At 40.1% G+C, this 19,128-nt stretch overlaps 3 protein-coding genes and 1 long non-coding RNA gene across 4 annotated transcripts in view; 2 read left to right on the plus strand and 2 right to left on the minus strand.

The window, feature by feature from the left end:
* Nucleotides 1–3,174: 3,174 nt before the first annotated feature.
* Nucleotides 3,175–19,128, minus strand: part of LOC146655576 (uncharacterized) — a 249,683-nt gene continuing 233,729 nt past the window's right edge. Inside the window, exon 2 of the long non-coding RNA XR_014914356.1 lies at nucleotides 3,175–3,350. This is a non-coding gene — a long non-coding RNA (uncharacterized LOC146655576). The remainder of the gene's footprint in view (nucleotides 3,351–19,128) is intronic.
* On the plus strand, nucleotides 3,830–5,648 carry LOC146655577 (DNA damage-inducible transcript 4 protein-like). The gene is made up of 2 exons (XM_085428357.1): nucleotides 3,830–4,554; nucleotides 4,799–5,648. The coding sequence occupies exons 1-2, from the start codon at nucleotides 4,395–4,397 to the stop codon at nucleotides 5,305–5,307; spliced, it is 669 nt and encodes a 222-aa protein (XP_085284483.1). The 5' UTR covers nucleotides 3,830–4,394; the 3' UTR covers nucleotides 5,308–5,648.
* Nucleotides 8,344–15,376, minus strand: dnajb12a (DnaJ heat shock protein family (Hsp40) member B12a). The gene is made up of 9 exons (XM_085428017.1): nucleotides 15,103–15,376; nucleotides 14,579–14,756; nucleotides 12,745–12,890; nucleotides 12,488–12,658; nucleotides 11,084–11,163; nucleotides 10,852–10,961; nucleotides 10,596–10,768; nucleotides 9,706–9,848; nucleotides 8,344–8,941 (listed from the first exon to the last, which is right to left on the minus strand). Exons 1-8 carry the CDS (start codon nucleotides 15,233–15,235, stop codon nucleotides 9,727–9,729), a joined length of 1,113 nt encoding a protein of 370 aa, XP_085284143.1. The 5' UTR covers nucleotides 15,236–15,376; the 3' UTR covers nucleotides 8,344–8,941; nucleotides 9,706–9,726.
* trmt2b (tRNA methyltransferase 2B) lies at nucleotides 15,459–18,419 on the plus strand. Its single transcript, XM_085428016.1, has 2 exons — nucleotides 15,459–16,289; nucleotides 17,694–18,419. Exons 1-2 carry the CDS (start codon nucleotides 15,459–15,461, stop codon nucleotides 18,312–18,314), a joined length of 1,452 nt encoding a protein of 483 aa, XP_085284142.1. The 3' UTR covers nucleotides 18,315–18,419.

The following is a 19,128-nucleotide window of genomic DNA, read 5'->3' on the forward strand; positions in this document are numbered from 1 at the left end:
GTGCATTACATAGATCGGGGGCCGACTGTGGAATTTCACCACTAGGTTAAGTGCGATTAAGCACACAAACTGCACTATGAAATGAACGTAGCTTAAATAGTTTTGGCATTAGTTTATTGTTAGGTAGTTCAGCTTTTTTATTTTTTTGTGTAGTCAGCTACTGAAATTTTTTCTGTTTTACCTTTCCTTGTTTACTACTTCTTTACTACGACTATTAGGGTAACACCATATATATATATATGTTGTTGTTCATTTTCAGAATAAAGTTGAAATGTGGAGAATAAAGTTGTCGTTTAAATTCAAACAACTGCTACAGCTGCCTTGTGCAGGTGAATTAGTAAAGGAACGTGATCAGCGATCTTATTGTGTCTCGCGATACATCATACTTTAACTGCACGAGGGTCTAACCATCGGTATCCTTGCATGTGCCATTTCAGTTATCACAAATGTGGTGTTTTCTTTTTAACCAAATGAGGCTTTCTGCCAACACATTCTGCCCCATCTCTGCAGCGTTCTTAGTCTTATCACAACACTGTTTATGTGCTAAATAAAAGGTAAACTTAAAAAAAAAAAGTTTAGCGCTCACAAAACTATACTTACGTAAAGCTGCAGAGAAAAAAAAAGAGAGTTTTAGTCTTAGTCAGTGAGGTCAAATGTGTCATCACAACCAGTATCAGGTGGTTCTGGTGCGTGCATATTATGAGACTGGGATGACTACGTGACTGACTGTGAGTCAGTTTTTGATATGACTTGCAATAATGGACTTTTCAAATCTTGCTCAGCACAAATAGGAATCTTATTAGGCTATAATAATAGTAGTAGTAATAATAATAATAATAATCATAAAAAGACACGAACCGAAAACTGAAGAGTGAAAAATAAGTCAATGGACCACGTTTAAACAATGAACAACAAAAGTTAATAAACATGTATATATATATATATATATATATATATATATATATATATATATATATATATATATATATATATATATATATATACATACACACACACACATATACTGTATATATACAAACTAACTCACAGCAACCGTTTCTTGGGGGCTCACACATTAGCAGCTGTAGTAATGATGACATCATCAACAAATGTCAAACAGGATTATTTCCTGCTTGTTGCAACACTTAGGCTATCTGGGCTTTCTGATATTGCAAATGTAAAATCATAGCAATTTATCATATGAGTGCTGTAAAGCTATTTTAGTTTTTAAGACCGTTAAACAAGGACCAGTCAGGTGAACTGAGTCAGATATCAACTTTTTTTGTGTTGCATTGTTAGAATTTCCTGAAATGTTCATTCATATAGTCAATTTGAGTGTATATTTTACATCTGATATACTTTTGGTTTTACATAGTTTTAATCAACTAAGCTTCAACTTCAGTGTAAAGCAAGTGGTAGTTTTCAAAATTATACTAGTACTTTTCTGTGTTTCTTTGGGTTTTTATTCCAACAAACCTAGTCAAAGAGAAGGTCAGTCCCCAGAATGGGATGTAAGTAACCTACAATCCCCATAAAAATAAGAGGCATGAATGGACACAGAGGCTTAAGACTTTAAGTTGGAGAGCAATTACCTGCTATTGTAAACAGGTCTGGAGGCATTTGCAGCAGTGGGGGATGGTAAAGCCTCCCTGTTAGAAATCATGAGCCAGAATTGTGCAAGATTTTTCTTAAACTTTGGGTCTCTGAGAATAGCACACTTTCTAGTCATTTATTAAAGCATTTAAGTGAACAACATGGTCATAAAGTTGTGACACCAATCTGTCACTAAAGCTTATTGACTGACTGAAAAAAAATTAACATTTTAAAAAGGAAAAACTAGCATGTGTAAGCTGTGTAAAATGTAGATAAAAACAGAATGATTTTCAGATCTCATACACCCATATTTTATTCACAGAAGAGCACAGGGACGTATCAGCTGCTTAAACTGAGAAAATGGCAGCAACAAATGTGAAAACAGGTGGGACAGGGCCATGTTTTAGGCTGTGTATCACCCCCTCCCCTTTTAACAGCACTCCATAAATGTCTAGGAACTGGGGAGAGGAACTTCTGGGAAAGGACTGTTCTTCCAATCTTGCCTGATATAAATTCCATGTGCTCAACAGTCCTGGATCTTCTTGTATTTTTGTTGTATTGAACTGAAGGCAGTTCAGCACCCGGACTCTTCTACTTCAAAGCCATGCTGTTGTAATAGATCTAGGATGTGTGGGTCCTGGAAAGGACATCAGCTGGATGGAGCAAATGTTGCTAAAACCTGATTTCTGGAAGTGTCTCTGAGCTGATGCAATGACTTCCATGACAGAATCATGTCTGTTTTGAATGCAATACTGCCCGAGTGCCCAAAGACTATATAGCATCCAATACTGATTGCACACAGAGATTCCTCCAGATTTTAAAAATCTTTTGATGATAATGTTTTTTTTATTTAGATGATTTTTAAAATCTTTACAATTTTACCTTCGGGAATATTGTTCTGAAATTGTTCCACAATTTGTAAATGCAGATGTTTTATTTACAGATTAGTGAACCTCTGCCCATCTTTACTTCAGACAAACTCTTTTAAATATCCAATCTATTGTTGACTTTTTGCCAATTAACTTAATTAGTTAAAAATATTTCACCACTGAAGGAAACCGTTTCCAGGGCCTACTCCGTGGATCGGCTTCCTCCGAGGCGTGGACGTCTATCAGCAGAGAATGTACCTTCACCTATCAGCAGAGAATGTCCCTTAGTCTGTAACACAGTCAAATATATTCTCAAGTAATATTCAAGCATGCCATTCAGCGTGTTAGTACGAGCAGCTCGGGAGCAGCTTGGGAGAACAAGAAAACAGAGACTGCTTTAGATTGTCTTCCCAAAGTGACTCAACTTTATTCACAAGTACAACAGTTTATATAGAGGGTAAAATTCATGAGACAGCAGATTTATCAGTTTAAACCAGTACAGACCAAGATAAGGGAGCGTCTTCCTGCCCTTGGGTGAAGAAGCATCCTTTGTGTAGTGTATCAGTTCAGCTACAATTGTGATTATCTCAGCGACATATTTTCAAGGCACAAAACAAAGAGTTCTTACATTAGTGAAATCTGAAACAAACCATTTGGCCTCAACAGGCGTCTCCTAAAAGATTAAGAAACTAATGTAGCTGAGGGAGTGATCTCTGTGGTATTTCAACCTTGTACCAGCCTGTGATTCTCACACATCAATTCTTGGGTCAAAGAGAAAAATAACTAAAACAAAGGGGCCTTATTGAATGACAGAGTTTTCCTGCATAATGTCACTATAAAACAATATCCAGTAAATGCTACCATGGTACTAAAATACCTAACAACCACCTGTTTCTTTCACAACTTTTTTAAACAATTGTTGCTGCCATCAAATTCAGAATGAGATAACATTTTAATAAAATAGTAAATTATTAAAAGATTTCTATGTTTTATTGTGAATAATATATGGTTTTAAGAGTTTTGACTTTGATTGCATTCTGTTTTACACAGTGCTTTTTTTGGTAATGGTAAGACTTTAAACCAACTTTAACTTTAAAACAAAATTATCATAAAAGAAAAAGAAGAATGAAACTATGAGGATGTGCAGAGGGGAAAATAAAACTCATTAAAATAATAAGATCTAGGCTATGATCACTACAACGCCCCCTTTAAAAAAATCTGTTTTTTGTGCCAGCAATGTCGACTGGGCTTACTTCATGCCTGAGAAACTGCCTGTTGAAGTTTAGTTTGAGTTGGCAGTTTGAGTTTAGGTTTGGCCCCTGCTGAAGAGACTTTTAGACGTTTATAAATTATTCCCAGGGGCGCTGTTTAAAACAAAAGCTATAAAGTTAATGGTCAGCACTCTTTCTGACCATTTGACGGAAACGACAAACGAGGTCTACGTGCGAGACGTGTCCCCCATGTCATTCACAGGAATCGATCTTTCAACAGCTGTACAGTCATCGTCTTTTCCTCTGGGCTTTCGTGTGAAATTTCTGTTGGGCGGATCTTTCTTTATCGTTTAGTGGGATTTGTGTGGCAATCTTTACTTTACCTTTAAAATGACTAACAAATAGAGGAGTAAAAAAATAAAGAGTAGAAAGATCAGGAACTTCTGCGCGTATGCAGGATGGGGGTCGGGCTGTTGCTGCAATACCGGCAGAGGGGCTTTGCCTAATCATCAATGGGATCAGCAGTGTTACCAGGCAAGGCAGAATGCTGAGGACGTGAGCTGAATCGTCATTGGCTGAAAAATACGATGGGCGGGGTGTTCTTTTCGTGGGTATTTAAGGCTTTGTTCCATTGTTGCAGAGGTCTTCCAGCTGGTCTGGTTCAAGGGACGGGGCCACCATTCGAGGATACAATAGCACTTTAATTTTTTTGTTTTTAAGGATGTCTTGCAATCAGTCTCTGTACGGTAGTTTTCCTCCATCTCCATCGGAGGACAGGGGCTCACAGCGGCTGTCCTGGAGCAGTTTGCTTCACAAGCTGACAGAGCTGAAGGGACACAATCAGAGGGTGACAGAAGATCAGTACTGCAGGAGTGAATCTGGTGAGTGTCATTTGATCGAACTAACACTGTTCAAGAATATATATGTATAATTTCTGATTGTTTAAATGCATTTTGGAAAGAGAAACAGAGAACAAGAGAGAACGAAGTCTTAAAGTACCAAGAAAATATGCTTGTCAGTCTTTCTTCCACTTTGTTTAATGATTAGAAAACTTAAAAAAAAAGAAAGGTGAATCCCACACTGCTATATATTCCTTACTAACTTGTAGCTACTCCTTTGTTTCAGGATCTATGACAGATCTGTCAGAGTTAGACATCAGCTCCTTCTTCTATCCTCTGGAGGAGACCTTGGCTGCAGATGTTGTGACTGCCATTGCACATAGTCTCAGTGATGCATCGCACACCAGCTTGGATTGCTCCAAACTCATCCTCCCTGACTGCCTGCTACACAATATCAGCCAAGAGCTGCTCCACTTGGCCGCGATAGAGCCTTGTGGTCTCAGGGGAGCGCTCATCGACCTGTGCGTTGACATGGGGAAACAGGACTCCCCATGTACTGTGGATCAAATAGCAGTAGATCCATCCCTTGTCCCAACTTTCCATGTGACACTGGTGCTGAGGGTGGAGTCCAGTGGACTGTGGCCAAAAGTTCAGAAGCTCTTCAAAAGTAGCAAACCAGCACAGACATCCTCATCGTCTCCGAAGCACCACGACACCCTGAAGCTGAGCACGAGTTTCAGGGCTATCAAGAGGAAACTGTACAGTTCAGCCGCACTGCTGGTTGAGGAGTGCTGATCGCTGAGCACTCCTGTCTCTGATAAGCTGAACTCTAAAGAAACTGTAAAGAAGCTGCTAATTAATGCAAAATCTTAACAAAAGCACTCTCGAGACATAACAATGATGACCTGTCTGTGATGATGTATGACGGGGTTAATACTGAACTACCTTTGTCTCATAGCAGCTACTCATGTGGGTGCAGTGAAGATTAGTGTTTGCACATGGGTCAGTTTCATTCCTGTGAATGTGAAGCCACACCTATAAGGGAATGCCTTATGTATGTGACATTTAAATATACCAACGGACACTCGTTTTGTTTTGTTTTTTTAACATGAGAGAATAAATTATTTTTTTATTAACTTTTTGTGTGAGTTTTATCTGTCTGTGTCCCATATCCACACAAATTCATACATGCTATGTACTGCAGTGCTGAGACAAAACAGTAAAGCAGCAGTATGTTGTATTTTATTTCTCTTGCACCAACCATTCAGTTATGTTACTGCTGTAAACAGATACTTCCAGCAGTTTTCTTAGAGTAGTCAGTACTTAATGACTTGACATCAGGGGTGTTAAACATGAGGCCCGGAGTCCAGAACTGCCCACCAAAGACTCTACTCTGCCCTTTGGATGGCATGGGAAATGTGAAGGAAGATATCAATTTTAGACTCTACCTCCCCCTTGGCCATTATACACCAAAAAAATTAAGTACATAAATCACAGAAAGTGGGTTTAGTTTTTTAAAAAAGACAAAAAAAAGGAGAAGTATTCTGTCAGTTTTTTAATTTGTAGTCACAGGACAGTCTGCACAATGAGCTAACAGAACTTTTTCTATAATTTTACACATTTATTTCTTGCAATTGAATTTTTTTTTATCATGTAGTAAAACTGAGCTATAATGTTGAAACGTCACTTGTTTCCTTATATTAAAATATCTTATGGCTTACATGTGTAGTTAAACTTTACACCGACAGAAAGAGGTGTTTCACTGGTTCAGCCCACTTAAGATCAAAGTGGGCTGTACGTGGCCCATAATGTAAAATTTGTTTGACATCCCTGCTCTACATGGAGTGGAGTAGTCAACAGGTGTAGTTAATGAAGTTAACCAACTTATCTTGAAGAAGAAACCTTAAAGATAACAGGGGAAACTGGCAGACACCAGTAAAAGTGAGATAGTACTGTCTGATAACGGTTATCATAGGAAATGTGTGAATGTTCAACAGTAATATTCAAAAGTCTTGAGGAACGCATCAGTTTTAAAAATGTTGTTTCCAACAACTTTATACATTTTAAAAAGGTTTTAAGCATTAGTTCGCCAGGTTTACTAAAAATCTTTGACATCGTTCAAGCATAAGAAAGGCACTTAACAGAATGACAAACCTTTAGTTGAACCTACAAAAAAAAAGTTACCATAGTTCGAAGGGCATAAAACTGTATTTTTGCAACAACAAGATGATTCCCAAAGAGCTATTAGCCAAATTCCTGGCGTAGCACAGCGTGGTGTGAAGTGTGGCCTTAAAATAATTAAAAATCTGGAAAAGTAACAGGCCTGAAAAAGCTGCAGCAGATGAACAGCATCTGAAAGACCTGAGAGACCTTCAATTAGTTATTAATCAGTCAGCGACTTCATTTTTCAGCATGACAATGATCCCAAACACATCGCCAATACAGAAAAAGCATACTATTCCACACAATGGAGCACTCCATCAATCATTCATGGATTGGCCTCCCCAGATACTGGACTTCAACTTTGCTGAAGCAGTTTGGGATCATTTTGACAGAGAACATAATAAAAAAGCAGTCAACAATCAAAGAGCTTTGAACTACTTAAAGAAATGACAAGAAAGTTTGGTAAGAGCTCAGGCTGTGTTTAAGATTAAAAGTGGCCACACCAAAAATTGACTTTGAAGCTTGTTAGAAATGTACAAACTGTTTTTGCTTATATATATATATATATATATATATATATATATATATATATATATATATATATATACACACATATATATATACACACACAAATCATATTTCCATGTGTGTTTGCATCAGTTTCCCTGGAAAAATATGAAGAAATGAGAGGCTCAATACTTTTACGCAGCACTGTACATCATAATAAAACTCTCATTGGAACCAACTTATCTTGTGTGTGTCTGAACCTAAAGCCAACATTAGACAAGGTGTAAACCGGCGGTTCAAAGAGTGATGATTCACATGAAGTGAATGCGTCACGAAGCAGATGTGTCACCTTTTCCTACACATGTGAGAAGTTTGCCTTCAGGCCATCCAACTCCCAAAAAAGCTTTCCTAGGAATAGCAAACATGGAAAAAAAACAACCCACAGTTGTTTCCAAATGCTAGCCGAAGTGCAACTGAAACCTTAAAGTATAGTGAAGCAAGACGTCTAAAATAAAATTTAACACTGTTTTTTTTTCCTTTTTTTTTTTTTTTAAACAAAAACAAAACCACAAAACACAGAGGACACAAATCTCTACTTTCCCAGAGCGAAACTCGTCTGTTCACCCACCACAACCAGCTGAAGGCCGGTTGCTGACTCCCGAAGGCCTTTTACATCCAGCTTTTAAGTGTTTATGTGGTATTTTTTCCAGATTTCCCACCAAAGTCACAAACATATGACACAAACAGCATGACTGATCAGTTGCAGTGATGGTCCTAGAATAACATTATGCCATCAGAGAAACAGCAAATACCAAAACGGGGGATATTGTGATGCTATAGGTCATCATTCTCACCCCCATATCTACTACATACACTGCAGCACACAGTTTAAGCAGTTTACAGAAAATCCAACGAGGACGTCAAAACTGTAAACGTGGAGAAATAACTGAAAATTAAAAATGTAAAGGTTTTGAACTGCGATTCCAGTTTCCTGTGAACGCTACATTTAGGCACACTCAGAAACCCGCTTTTATACCCTGACTTACATAGTGTAAAGTTTGAATTTGGGACACAAAAACTGACTTACTATTGAAGCACATAAGCGAGTGTGTGTACGTGTATGTATGATGTAAAACAAAAGGCGTGCACCAGTCAATCATTGGACAATTTTAATTCAAAGAAACTTTTATACAATTTTAGCATGTTAATTTAATAAATATGGTTTACTTTCATTTGTGCAACAGTTTACAGTAATTATGATCCAACAGGCTACAAGCAAATCCACTTAACAATGTAAATGACTTCAATAACCCCTGCACTGTTAAAAGTAAAATGAATATTTACATTGGTAAAACTACAAAAATTACACGCTTTCCTTGTGAGTGGCTCAGACATCTGTCTATGACAAGGCCATCGGGTTTCTCAAAATATTTAAGAAAAAGAAAACGATTGGGACAGAGGAAGCTAATCTTAGTAGCTTTGCGTACCGACAACAATGCTCTTACTTTTCAGCACGACTACCCGGCCGCCTCTCACCACTGTAAAGATTCTAGCAAGACAATGTCAGCAGTGAACTCAAAGCTTCTCACAGTTCTACAGGAAGTCAATCTACACCGAGGCGCAGAGAGGTTCCCTGATGAGGTCTGCTGCCCACTACACGTAAGGCATTTTTTGATTCTCTTGGTTTGCTGCAGAAATGTGGTCAAATTTGAGTGGGCTCCGACCGATTTCTTCTAATTAGATTCAAGTACTGACGAACCTGAGAAAACCAAGAGAATAAATCACAGTTATACAGCCATTCATATCACAGGATAATCACTTCAATGTTATATATATTTAAGTTTCTTAAAAATATCATTCATTATCACTATTACTCAGTAACATTCACCATGAGTGGAAAGGTTAAATTATACAGATAATTTTGCATGTTTTCACCAAACCAGCTACTGTTACTTTACACCTGGTCACTCTTTTTGAATTGTAGTTCCTACTTTAAAAGGTGGAACGTTAATTTATAGGGATGTTTCCTTAGCTCAATATGGCTAAACAATCACAGTCAAAGACAGATTTCTTTCATTTACTGCAGGAGCTTTTTTTTAAGCAGAAAAACTGTGACACATTGTTTAAATTGCACTTGTTTTCCTTATATTAAGACATCTTAGGGAATAAAGGGGTAGTTAAACTTCTTTACACTGACAGGAAGAAGAGTGTCACTCATCCGGCCCACTTAAAATCAAAGTGGGCTGTATGTGGCCTGCGATGTAAATTGATGTAAATTGATGTAAATCCCTGCTCTTGAATATCTGGTATCAGTCCCTGACACAGCTCGATTATCAAGCCACGCAAAAACAAGGTGTACTGACTGATTCTTGTAAGATATTAAAAATAAATTTAAAACAGCATTCTGAGTGGCTGGAGTAATGGGGGATGTGTCAGATAAAACATGCAAAAACTCTGAATTCTTTCCAGTCCATATACGGCATCCTGTAGTACTCATACTGTATGCCACAGACAGCAACGTACCCATATGTGCAGAAGTGTTTTCTAGCCATCCAATATGACTTGAATCTCAGATAGTCTGGAACAGCTGGGAGTCCCCATCCTCTGTGCTCTCTGGTACAACTCAGAATCCCCGAAGTAACGAGCACGATACAGTAAGCCTTCCTCTGAAAGTACAAGAAGAGAATTTGTCAGTACAATTCACATTAACTGGTTCAAAATCAGGCAGAACTTAAGTGTTAAACATAGAATAAAATATGGATTTAGGCTCCTGGTTTGAAGTGCGAAGCCAACTCCCAACAGCCAGCAGGGGGAGCTTTCCTCCTGGTCTGGTTCTGCTCTGTCATCCCAGTAAATACTTTTCTGACGACTTGATTACCTCAATTGCTAGGCTAAAATCTAACTGAATAAATCCTGAAGTTCATTTTGTAAACTATGATCCCATTCGGAGTTAAAAAAGATAATACAGGGTCGTATAGTGTCCTTGGTTTCACACGGGACGCACTCGGTTTCCAAACACCAAGGCAGCAATAACAGCTCAACCCAAGGCTGCAAAACAGGAATCCTCCGACCTCCAGGTGACGTCATGGTGGCTACATCTATTTTTTATACTGGTGTTAAATTGCTCAGTTGGACGTTGTTTTAAAGAACTTGGGATGTTAACCAAACAAGCTCAAGCACTACAAGGTGACATAAAATATTCAATGAAGAAAAGAAAATGAAATGTAAACAATAAGAGTTAATCTTTAAAGCCAAATTTGAAGAAAAAAAGAATAATTCCACCCTAAAAATGTGAAAATCTTCCAGTTTTCTTCTTGTTTCGCATCAGATCTTGAATCAAATAATTACTTCAAATATTTAAACTCCGGCAATGTAAAACTCAATAATAATCATAGCTAATGCTGTAAACTCACTCTGCTGCTTCTCCTTCCAACAGTTGTTTCTTAGATTGGAGATGTAGTCTTCTTCTACACTTCTCTCCACAGTCTTCAGCATATTTCCAGAATATTCCTCATTGAAACGTTCTCCCACATAAAAAGGCACCTTCAGGCTTGATGTATGCCTTTTGTGGATATGTCCTGCTGACCTGGTATAGAAACATGTATAACTGAGGGTGTGACAGATGTTCAGACACTTTTGCACAACCTCATTAACCAATGCACCACTTACGGGCGGTAGCTAAGGCTGTATGGAGGCTGGGTGACCATCATCTGACTGAGAGCTGAAACAATGATGAGGATTAAGATGGGCATCAGCTGGACAAACAGAGCCAGACCTCCCTGTGAAGAGAGGAAAAAACAAAAATGGACTGATTAGTTTTTAACCACAGATCAGACACTAAATCAGGTGGTATAAATATCAAGTGTATTGAAGGTCTTACAAGGTTTAAGCTTGTACTCACATCTCTCTGTTGTTCTCGTCTTTCTTGCCTATTATGGTGTGCAAAGTGCATTCTTCCATTTCTGTAAACATGTACGTTACCTGCAAAATTTGAACACATCATGATTATGAAACTGCGCCTCTTGGATATGTAAAATTCAGTCCAAAGCATACTCAAACTTTCTGCCTAATCACTTATGGCATTCTCATGCTCAACCACAGAGAAGGATGTTCTGTTATTTTTAACAACTGGTCCAAGGAATCATGTTATTTGGTGAAACCGGTCTGGTGTTCATGACATCATCTCTCCTAATTATACTGCAACACAACTTGAGCAACAATTACAGAGAAAGTCAGAGAAAGCATCTCTTCAGCAATCAACTAGCACATAACTAAACATTACAGAGGAGCCGACCACATTTATGGAGAAGTGATGAATCAGTAGCGGTAGCTTGTTGGCAGTGTGCGGGCAGTTACGGAAGCCCGCTACCTGCAGAAAGTGTCTGTTGACAGATGAGGGCAGTGTGAAAAATATGTGGTACAACCGGTCTGGGGGCTAATCTTGCTTGTGCTCTTCTTGGTCTGTAAGCAAGCTGAAGTAATAACACACAAAGAGCTGATATGAATCCGAGTGTCCACTGGAGCTGCTGTTTGTGCATTTCGTGCTGTGCTTTGTGGCCTTTGATGGCTTTTTTGCAATTCCCATTCCTCATGAATGCTGCTGTCTCCCCCTTCCTTGTTACAGCCCACTCAACACAGCGTCATCGACATCAAGCACAGTGCAGTTGGGATTTTGGAGAACTAAACATGAACACGTTTGTCCTGGTTTAAAAAAAAAAAAAAAAAACCCTCCCAGGAGGGTCTCTGAAGGCAAAAACCTCCCCAAACTCCTCATATGCTAAATGATAAAGCAGCAGTGCTATAAAGATGTACCCAGGTCCGTTTGTGCCGGTGTCAGCCTGCATTTTCTTGTTGTGGAGGATGAAAATGATGCATGGTCAACAAATGCGTAGATTCACACAATAAGCTGGTTTGCAGGTTCCTCCTTCACTGCCTCCATACAGACACTTTGGTGGTAAGGACAGACAATGGTGAAGGCGAAACGATCCTCGATGATTACCAAGAGTTTTTCAAACCTTTCAACTCAACTCATTTCTAACACATGTAAGCATCTAAAACCAGCTGAATATGCTGGCTTTCAGTCTGGAGTGATTATCTTTCTGCATTTAGAAAGGTAATCTGGGAAGCTGCTTTGTAAAACTGCCAGATATGAGGGAAGATTACATATTATGGTTATGTAATAACCACTAGCTGACTCTCGTGTTGTGCAGAATTTCTAAGATCCCTTGCTTGCTTTGATAAGAGTGTATCAAAACACGCCAAACATCTTTACTGGGATGTTATTATTCCTTTGAGCTCTACTTACTTGTTGGAAAGCCTCCACCAAAGAACATGTTAAAGAGGTCCTCGGGTGAGATATCTGCTTCAAACTCATGATGGTGTCTGTGTCTGCTCGGGTGCGTTCTCTCCTCGCCATACTGGTCGTACTGCCTTCGTTTCTCAGCGTTACTCAGAACAGCATATGCATTACCAATAGCTGCAAGACACACAGAAGATCACCACCGTTATGCACTTTCTGAATCTTTGTGTCCATGTCTTTCCCGTAAATAACTTTTAATTTACCTTTAAATGCTTCTGTGGCTCCTGGTGCGTGATTTTTATCTGGGTGAAATTTCAGAGCGAGCTTTCTGTAAGCCTTTTTAAGGTCCTCCTCAGAGGCAGTCTTTTCCACTCCTAGGATTTGATAGTAATCTTTACAGCTCTTAATCCTGCAGGAAAAAAATGATACAGCAGAGATTGTTAGGAGACTACACACGATAAATAAAATAAAACACTATAAACACAATATGTAGTTAGAGCTACAGAGATGTGACTCTGAGTCTTACACTATGTGGATTTTATGATGCTTATTTTTTTAATTTCCGCAAATAATAATAAAAAAATATATATATTTACAACATTCACATCCCCAGTTTGAGCTCTCTCTCTCTTCAGATCTAACTACTTTAACTTTACATGAACCATCATTTCTACCTGCTTTGCCATCTTTAGGGACCGATATTGACACCGGTGCAACTACTGACATTGCTTATGGGTCCGATACTTTTATCACTTCTCTTATTGATTCTAGATCAATTTTCTGTAGAGGGGGGAAACAGATTTGCACATCACTTGGGTGTGTAGAAGACGTCTGTTTGACGTCACTGTTTTGCAAAAAAACATGTCAGCATTGATAAAAGGAACTAATAAGTCTGGAGCAATGTGATATAGATGGATTAGATAATGTGGTCATCACATCCCAGTAGTAATGATATCTTGTCATCCTAAACCTAAACCTGTTGACCTATTGGTCAACTAAATCTGCTGGACTGAGTGGTGTGTGAAATACAGTCACTGCACACTTTATGAGGGCCACCTTGCTGAATGGGATGTCTTTTTGCCTTCAGAGGTGCCTTAATTCTTTTACGGCATGGGTATTGGAAAACATTCCTCATGATTTTGTTCCATATTTACATGACAATATCAAAGTTGCTGCAGATCTGCTGGCTGTACATCCATGATGTGACTCTCCCGTTTCTCCGCATCCCAAAAGTGCTCTATCGGATAGAGAGCTGGCGATCATTTGAGTACAGTGAACTCACTGTGAGACTACTTTGAGATGATGTGAGCTTTGTGGTCTGAGGTCATAAAAGCATGGGCATGGTTAGCAACAACACTCAGGCAGGGTGTGGCATTTAAAGGATGCTCAATTGGTTCGAAGGAGGCCAGAGCATCACATGAAAATATCCCCCACAATGAAGAGCCTGAACTGTTGATACAAGGCAGGTTAAATCCATGCAGTTTATGCCAAATTTTGACCCTAGCATCCAAATGCTGAGATTCATCACACCAAACTGCATTTTTACCAATTTTCTTCTGGCCAATTTTGGTGAGACTGTGTGAATCTTGGCCTCAGTTTGCTGTTCTTAGCTGACAGGAGTGACACCTCAATGGTGTCGGTTCGATGCGTTCTGCCTATAGAAATGCTCTTCAGCATACCTTGATTTTAATGAGAGGTTATTTGAGTTATTGCTGGAAGAAGTCTAGCCAATCTCAATCACACTCAAGCTCAGTGGATCGGCAGTTTCTGAAATACTGAGACCAGCCTGCCTGGCACCTAAAACCACTCCACATTCAAAGTCCCTTGAACCACACGTCTTCCCTATTCTCCTGCTCAGGTTGCACTTAAAGGGGTCGTCTTGGACATGTCTACATAACTAAATGCACTAGGTTGCTGCCATGTCATTGGCTGTTGAAATCCTTGCATTTGCCAGCAAGTGTACCTAATAAACTGGTCAGGTAGCGTATATTCACTATAATCACACTGACTTTTTGATAAACGTCAAGTGATATCGACGTCAACCAGCTCTACCAGCATTTTCACTGCAACAAAGGGAGCACATAGACGCGAACTGACTTTTTAACGGCCTCCAGCTGCTCGGCTGTGTAGGACTTTCCCGAGTCCGCCGTCGCTTGTGCGGACACTTCGGGCTCCTCTCTGCCGCCGCGGTGTCTCATAGCGGGTCCTTCTCCGTTCACATGACTGCCGTTCTCCTCCGGAGGCTTTCCATTCTGCGCTAAAGACTCCAGTAAGTCTGTGAAAAGACAGAGGAGACATTATCGACGGTTGCCACCTGAGTTCACGTTTCCTATGTCGTTAATCCTACCACGGTTAGCTACTTGTTAGCATCCCAGCTGCTACGAAGACCACTCTATAAGGGATAAAACTGCGAATACCGACTAATCGTCCACTATGTTGAAGAAACCAAACGTATTAGAGAAACGCGACTCTAGGCTGAAAAACTACAAATACCAGTGTCGGCTAGCAGCTGGTGTAACGTTAATGCTAGCATTAGCTGCTTCGGTTTCACAGCGACGGCCTAGCACCCATGATTTAAAAAACCCCCAATCACTTCCCAAACAGGCATTTATTCGACGTACTTTTGGCTTGCTCTGTCGGAAACAGGCGTTGTGCCTTCTCCAGGAACTTTCTGGCTTTATCCGGCTGGTTGTTACTGACTGCATTTAGGGCTATTTTAATGCACCGCTCCGCTTCGTCCTTGTTTGAGTCCATCGCGACACAGCGGAAATGTTTACTTGCCCTGGGACGCAGGGGGATGTCGACAGCAAGCTTATCTGTCCGGTAAATAAGACGTCAGAGGAGTTTCTTTGAACCTCCAGCATGTGCTTCATGAACACCCGGTAAAGTCTTTTGCCGTGTACACCTTATAGATTACAATGCGCTAATCCTCCTGCAGGACCCTCAGCCATAGTAGCAAGTTTTTCAAAAGTAGAAAATGGCCTTGGTAGCTGCACGCAGCAAGTCAGTTATATTTGTCAAACGTGACCTTTTGCGGTTTCTAGCGAATGGCACTATTGTAACCGAACAGGGGAACCCACCATCAAAGAAGCGATGGAGGAAAGGTAAGGAGAAGAAACCACCCTCATGTACTGATGATGTGTCGTGGGAGGAGAGGCTGGCAGATGTGGTCACCCCTCTGTGGAGGCTGAGTTATGATAAGCAGCTTGAGCTCAAGCAACAGAATCAGGAGAAGATCCTGTCCCAGCTCTCTGGGCATCTTTCTGGCGACTCACCTGTCAGGGATAAACTCAGCTTTCCTGTGCTGCCTGTTCTGCCCTCACCAGTGAGAGATGGCTACCGCAACAAGTCCACATTTTCAGTCAACAGAGGAGTGGATGGCAATCCGAAGACGGTTGGATTTTACGTGGGCACGGGCAGGAAGGGGAACATCGTCTGTGTCAGCGGAGACCACCTGCTCAACATGCCACAGAAGCACAAACTGGTGGCCAGGTGCTACCAAGACTTCATCCGCCTGTCCTCACTGGAGCCCTGCCTGCTGTTCCACACCGGGGGTCACTGGAGAGAGATCACAGTGAGGACCAATAAAGAGGGCTGCACCATGGCCATCGTGTACTTTCACCCACAGAGCCTCACCCCAGCAGAAGTGGCCGTCCATAAGGCGGAATTGGTGGATTACTTCACGCAGGGTCCTGGATCGGTCTGTCAGCTGGACTCGCTGTACTTCCAGGAGAGCAGCATGACTCGGTGCACCCATGAGCAATCTCCCTACCAGCTTCTGTATGGTCAGCCACACATATATGAGGAGGTAACCTCACAGAGATTTCATAATCCCTTGTCCAGCTGCACAGACACTGTTCAAGTGCTTGCTCTCATGAATAATTTCATGTATATTTTAATTCAGATTCACTGCCAAAATAGGAAACAAAAATAGGTAAATGTGCACATTTAAACACTTAAATTTAAATAAAGTGTTTGAAATCTGTTATTCTTTTATTCTCTTGGCTATATAATGTCTTAACACGATCCATTCCCGCACAAAAGAATCGGAGAATATTGGAAAAACATTACTGAAAGCTGGTGTCAGTTGCCTCATGCAGAGCTGCACATCATTCAGTACTTGTTTGTGCATGTTTCAGTAAGTCGCTGCACATATTTTCCTAGCAAAATATGAAGAAATTAGGGTTGGCTCGAGACTTTTGCACAGTAATGTATCTAAGGACATGTAAATGAGGCATGTAAGAGCATTATTTGTAATAGCAAAGTTATCATAGCAAGGCAATAGGGAGAAGCAGAAGGGAAGAAGTAATATTTTTGAGGTTAAGAATAGGCCATGTAGGAAATTCAGCTTATTTACAGCTGTGGAAGTACTGGGAAAACTCCCCACAAGATACATCACGGAAGCAGTGGAACATGTATGACTAAAATGTAAGTCGGCCATTCCCAAAGCCAAGAGTACTGTGTCTCATTAAACACCAGAAAATCCAGCGGAGCCCATCAAGCCCTGAATCTTCGCCCAAATTAATACAAGAGAAAGAGATGTATTTCCTTGAAAACTTTATTAAATAACATAAACAACACAGACTGTTGTCTATAAATTCCTAATGTTACGCAGTCAGACACAAGGTGCTAAGGCCAGTGTGTGACCCGACTGCTACTGGAAGACAGAAATGTCAATTCAAGAGCTGTAACTTTAGGTCAGAGTAATGACTAATATCACAACTTAACCACCTAATATTACCAGTTTTGTTTCACTTTTTATATAAATAAGTATATTTTCATACATTTGTAATGAACTTAGTATATTAAAACTGAGTTTCTGTTATTACTGTGGCCCACCTGCAGTATCTTCGTGGCCCACCAGGGGGAACTGTCTCTTTAAAAAAGACAGGAGTCATTATTCAAACTTAGCAATGAAATATAAAACTGTGTGTTTTTGTGTGTACAGCCATTTCTCCCTTTCATTGCATCCCTTGCAGGCTTGCATTTTGAAGTCTTGTACCACTACTCTAGCCAAGCAGGTGGCAGTAATACACCTTCATGTTGGTTGTCAGTTGCCATAAAACAATAACATTAGCTTTACTTATAAAACCATCCTTATAAACATTGAATTTATGTAGGCAATAGAGAAGAGTGGGTAGCTACTGTTTAATATGTTTTTACCTTATGATTGTTTTTTTTCATTGCTCCTCTGTCATCTTGTGATTCTCAGATACTGGACTTCAAGTTCCGCATCTCGGCCGACGCCTTTTTCCAGGTGAACCAGGCAGCTGCTGAAGTCCTCTATGCCACAGTGAGAGACCTTTGTGTCCCAAACACTGAGGAGGATGGAGGGCAAACAAAAGCCGGCAGCACTCTTCTAGATGTGTGCTGTGGGACGGGTGCCATGGGAATCACTATTTCTCCCAGAGTGGACAAAATTATTGGTATAGAGCTCATAGAACAGGCAGTGGAAGACGCTAAACACAACGCAGCTCTCAATAATGTGTTAAACTGTGAGTTTATCTCTGGGAAGGCAGAAGCTGTGCTTCCTGGCCTTATATCTCAGCTGAGCTTCGCAGGCAGATGCCTTACAGTCGTGGTAAATCCTGCTCGAGCCGGCCTCCACCACAGGGTTGTCCGGGCTTTGCGAAACCAACCGGCTATCCGCAGGCTGGTCTACGTTTCTTGTAAACCAGACGGAGAAGCTATGAGGAACTTCAAGGAACTTTGCTGTGATCCTAACTCACAGAAGAAACTCACAGGAGAAGCATTTTCACCAACTCTGGCTGTGCCCGTTGACTTGTTCCCACATACTCCTCATTGTGAAGTGGTGATACTTTTCGAGAGGTAGCAAATAGTTTTTGTTCAAAGGTTGGCCTTAACCCTGAAAGCTTGTAAGTAGAGGAATAATGATGTACTGTATTTTAGATGATAAAATAAATCGTTGCGCATCCTATACTCATGTTTGACCCACGTGTTCTCAATTGTTTGCTTTCAGGACTCTGTGCTACCAGTGCAACAAGTTACTGTTTAGATTATTAATCAGCTAACGTGCCATTGTTTTGGAGTAATTATTGGTTTATAAAATATTAGAAAGATGAATATCCAACAGTCAGTCCCCAGATATATTCACGTTAAATACTGAAAACTAAAAAATGGAAAAATCCTAATTTTAATGGTGATCGACATTGTTGATTTCACATTATCAGACTAAGCAGACCTAGAGTGACATAAAACACCTCTAAATACAGCACTGGGGGGTTTATTACTCTGCTCTGACAGATTGTGCTTTACCAAAGTCCTTATAGGAGGAGGTCTTGCAGCTCCCCCCCCCCCCCCCCCAATTTATAAATTAATTCCATTAATTAACTAATGGAAAGTAACACACAAACAGTAACACACACAAATCCATGGACTTTGGTATTTACTCAAATAAATAAAGTAATACCTTTCAATCCTTTAATTTCATGAGCAGCATCAAGACAGTTCAACATCTGGGAGTCTGATCTGGTCAGATAAGTAGCAGAAGGGGTTGTTATAACAGTAGAACGTCAACAATGAGATAACCCCCAAAACAGGTATGGTTTTACAGGTGGGAATTATATGCGCTGGCATTTTTTTTTACTAGTATTGCATTTTGACTATGATCAGTGTGGTAACATGAG

This window comes from Rhamphochromis longiceps, linkage group LG13 (assembly GCF_057381845.1).
Source record: "Rhamphochromis longiceps isolate RC_006_pf linkage group LG13, R_longiceps_female_GT1.1, whole genome shotgun sequence".
NCBI lineage: Eukaryota > Metazoa > Chordata > Actinopteri > Cichliformes > Cichlidae > Rhamphochromis > Rhamphochromis longiceps.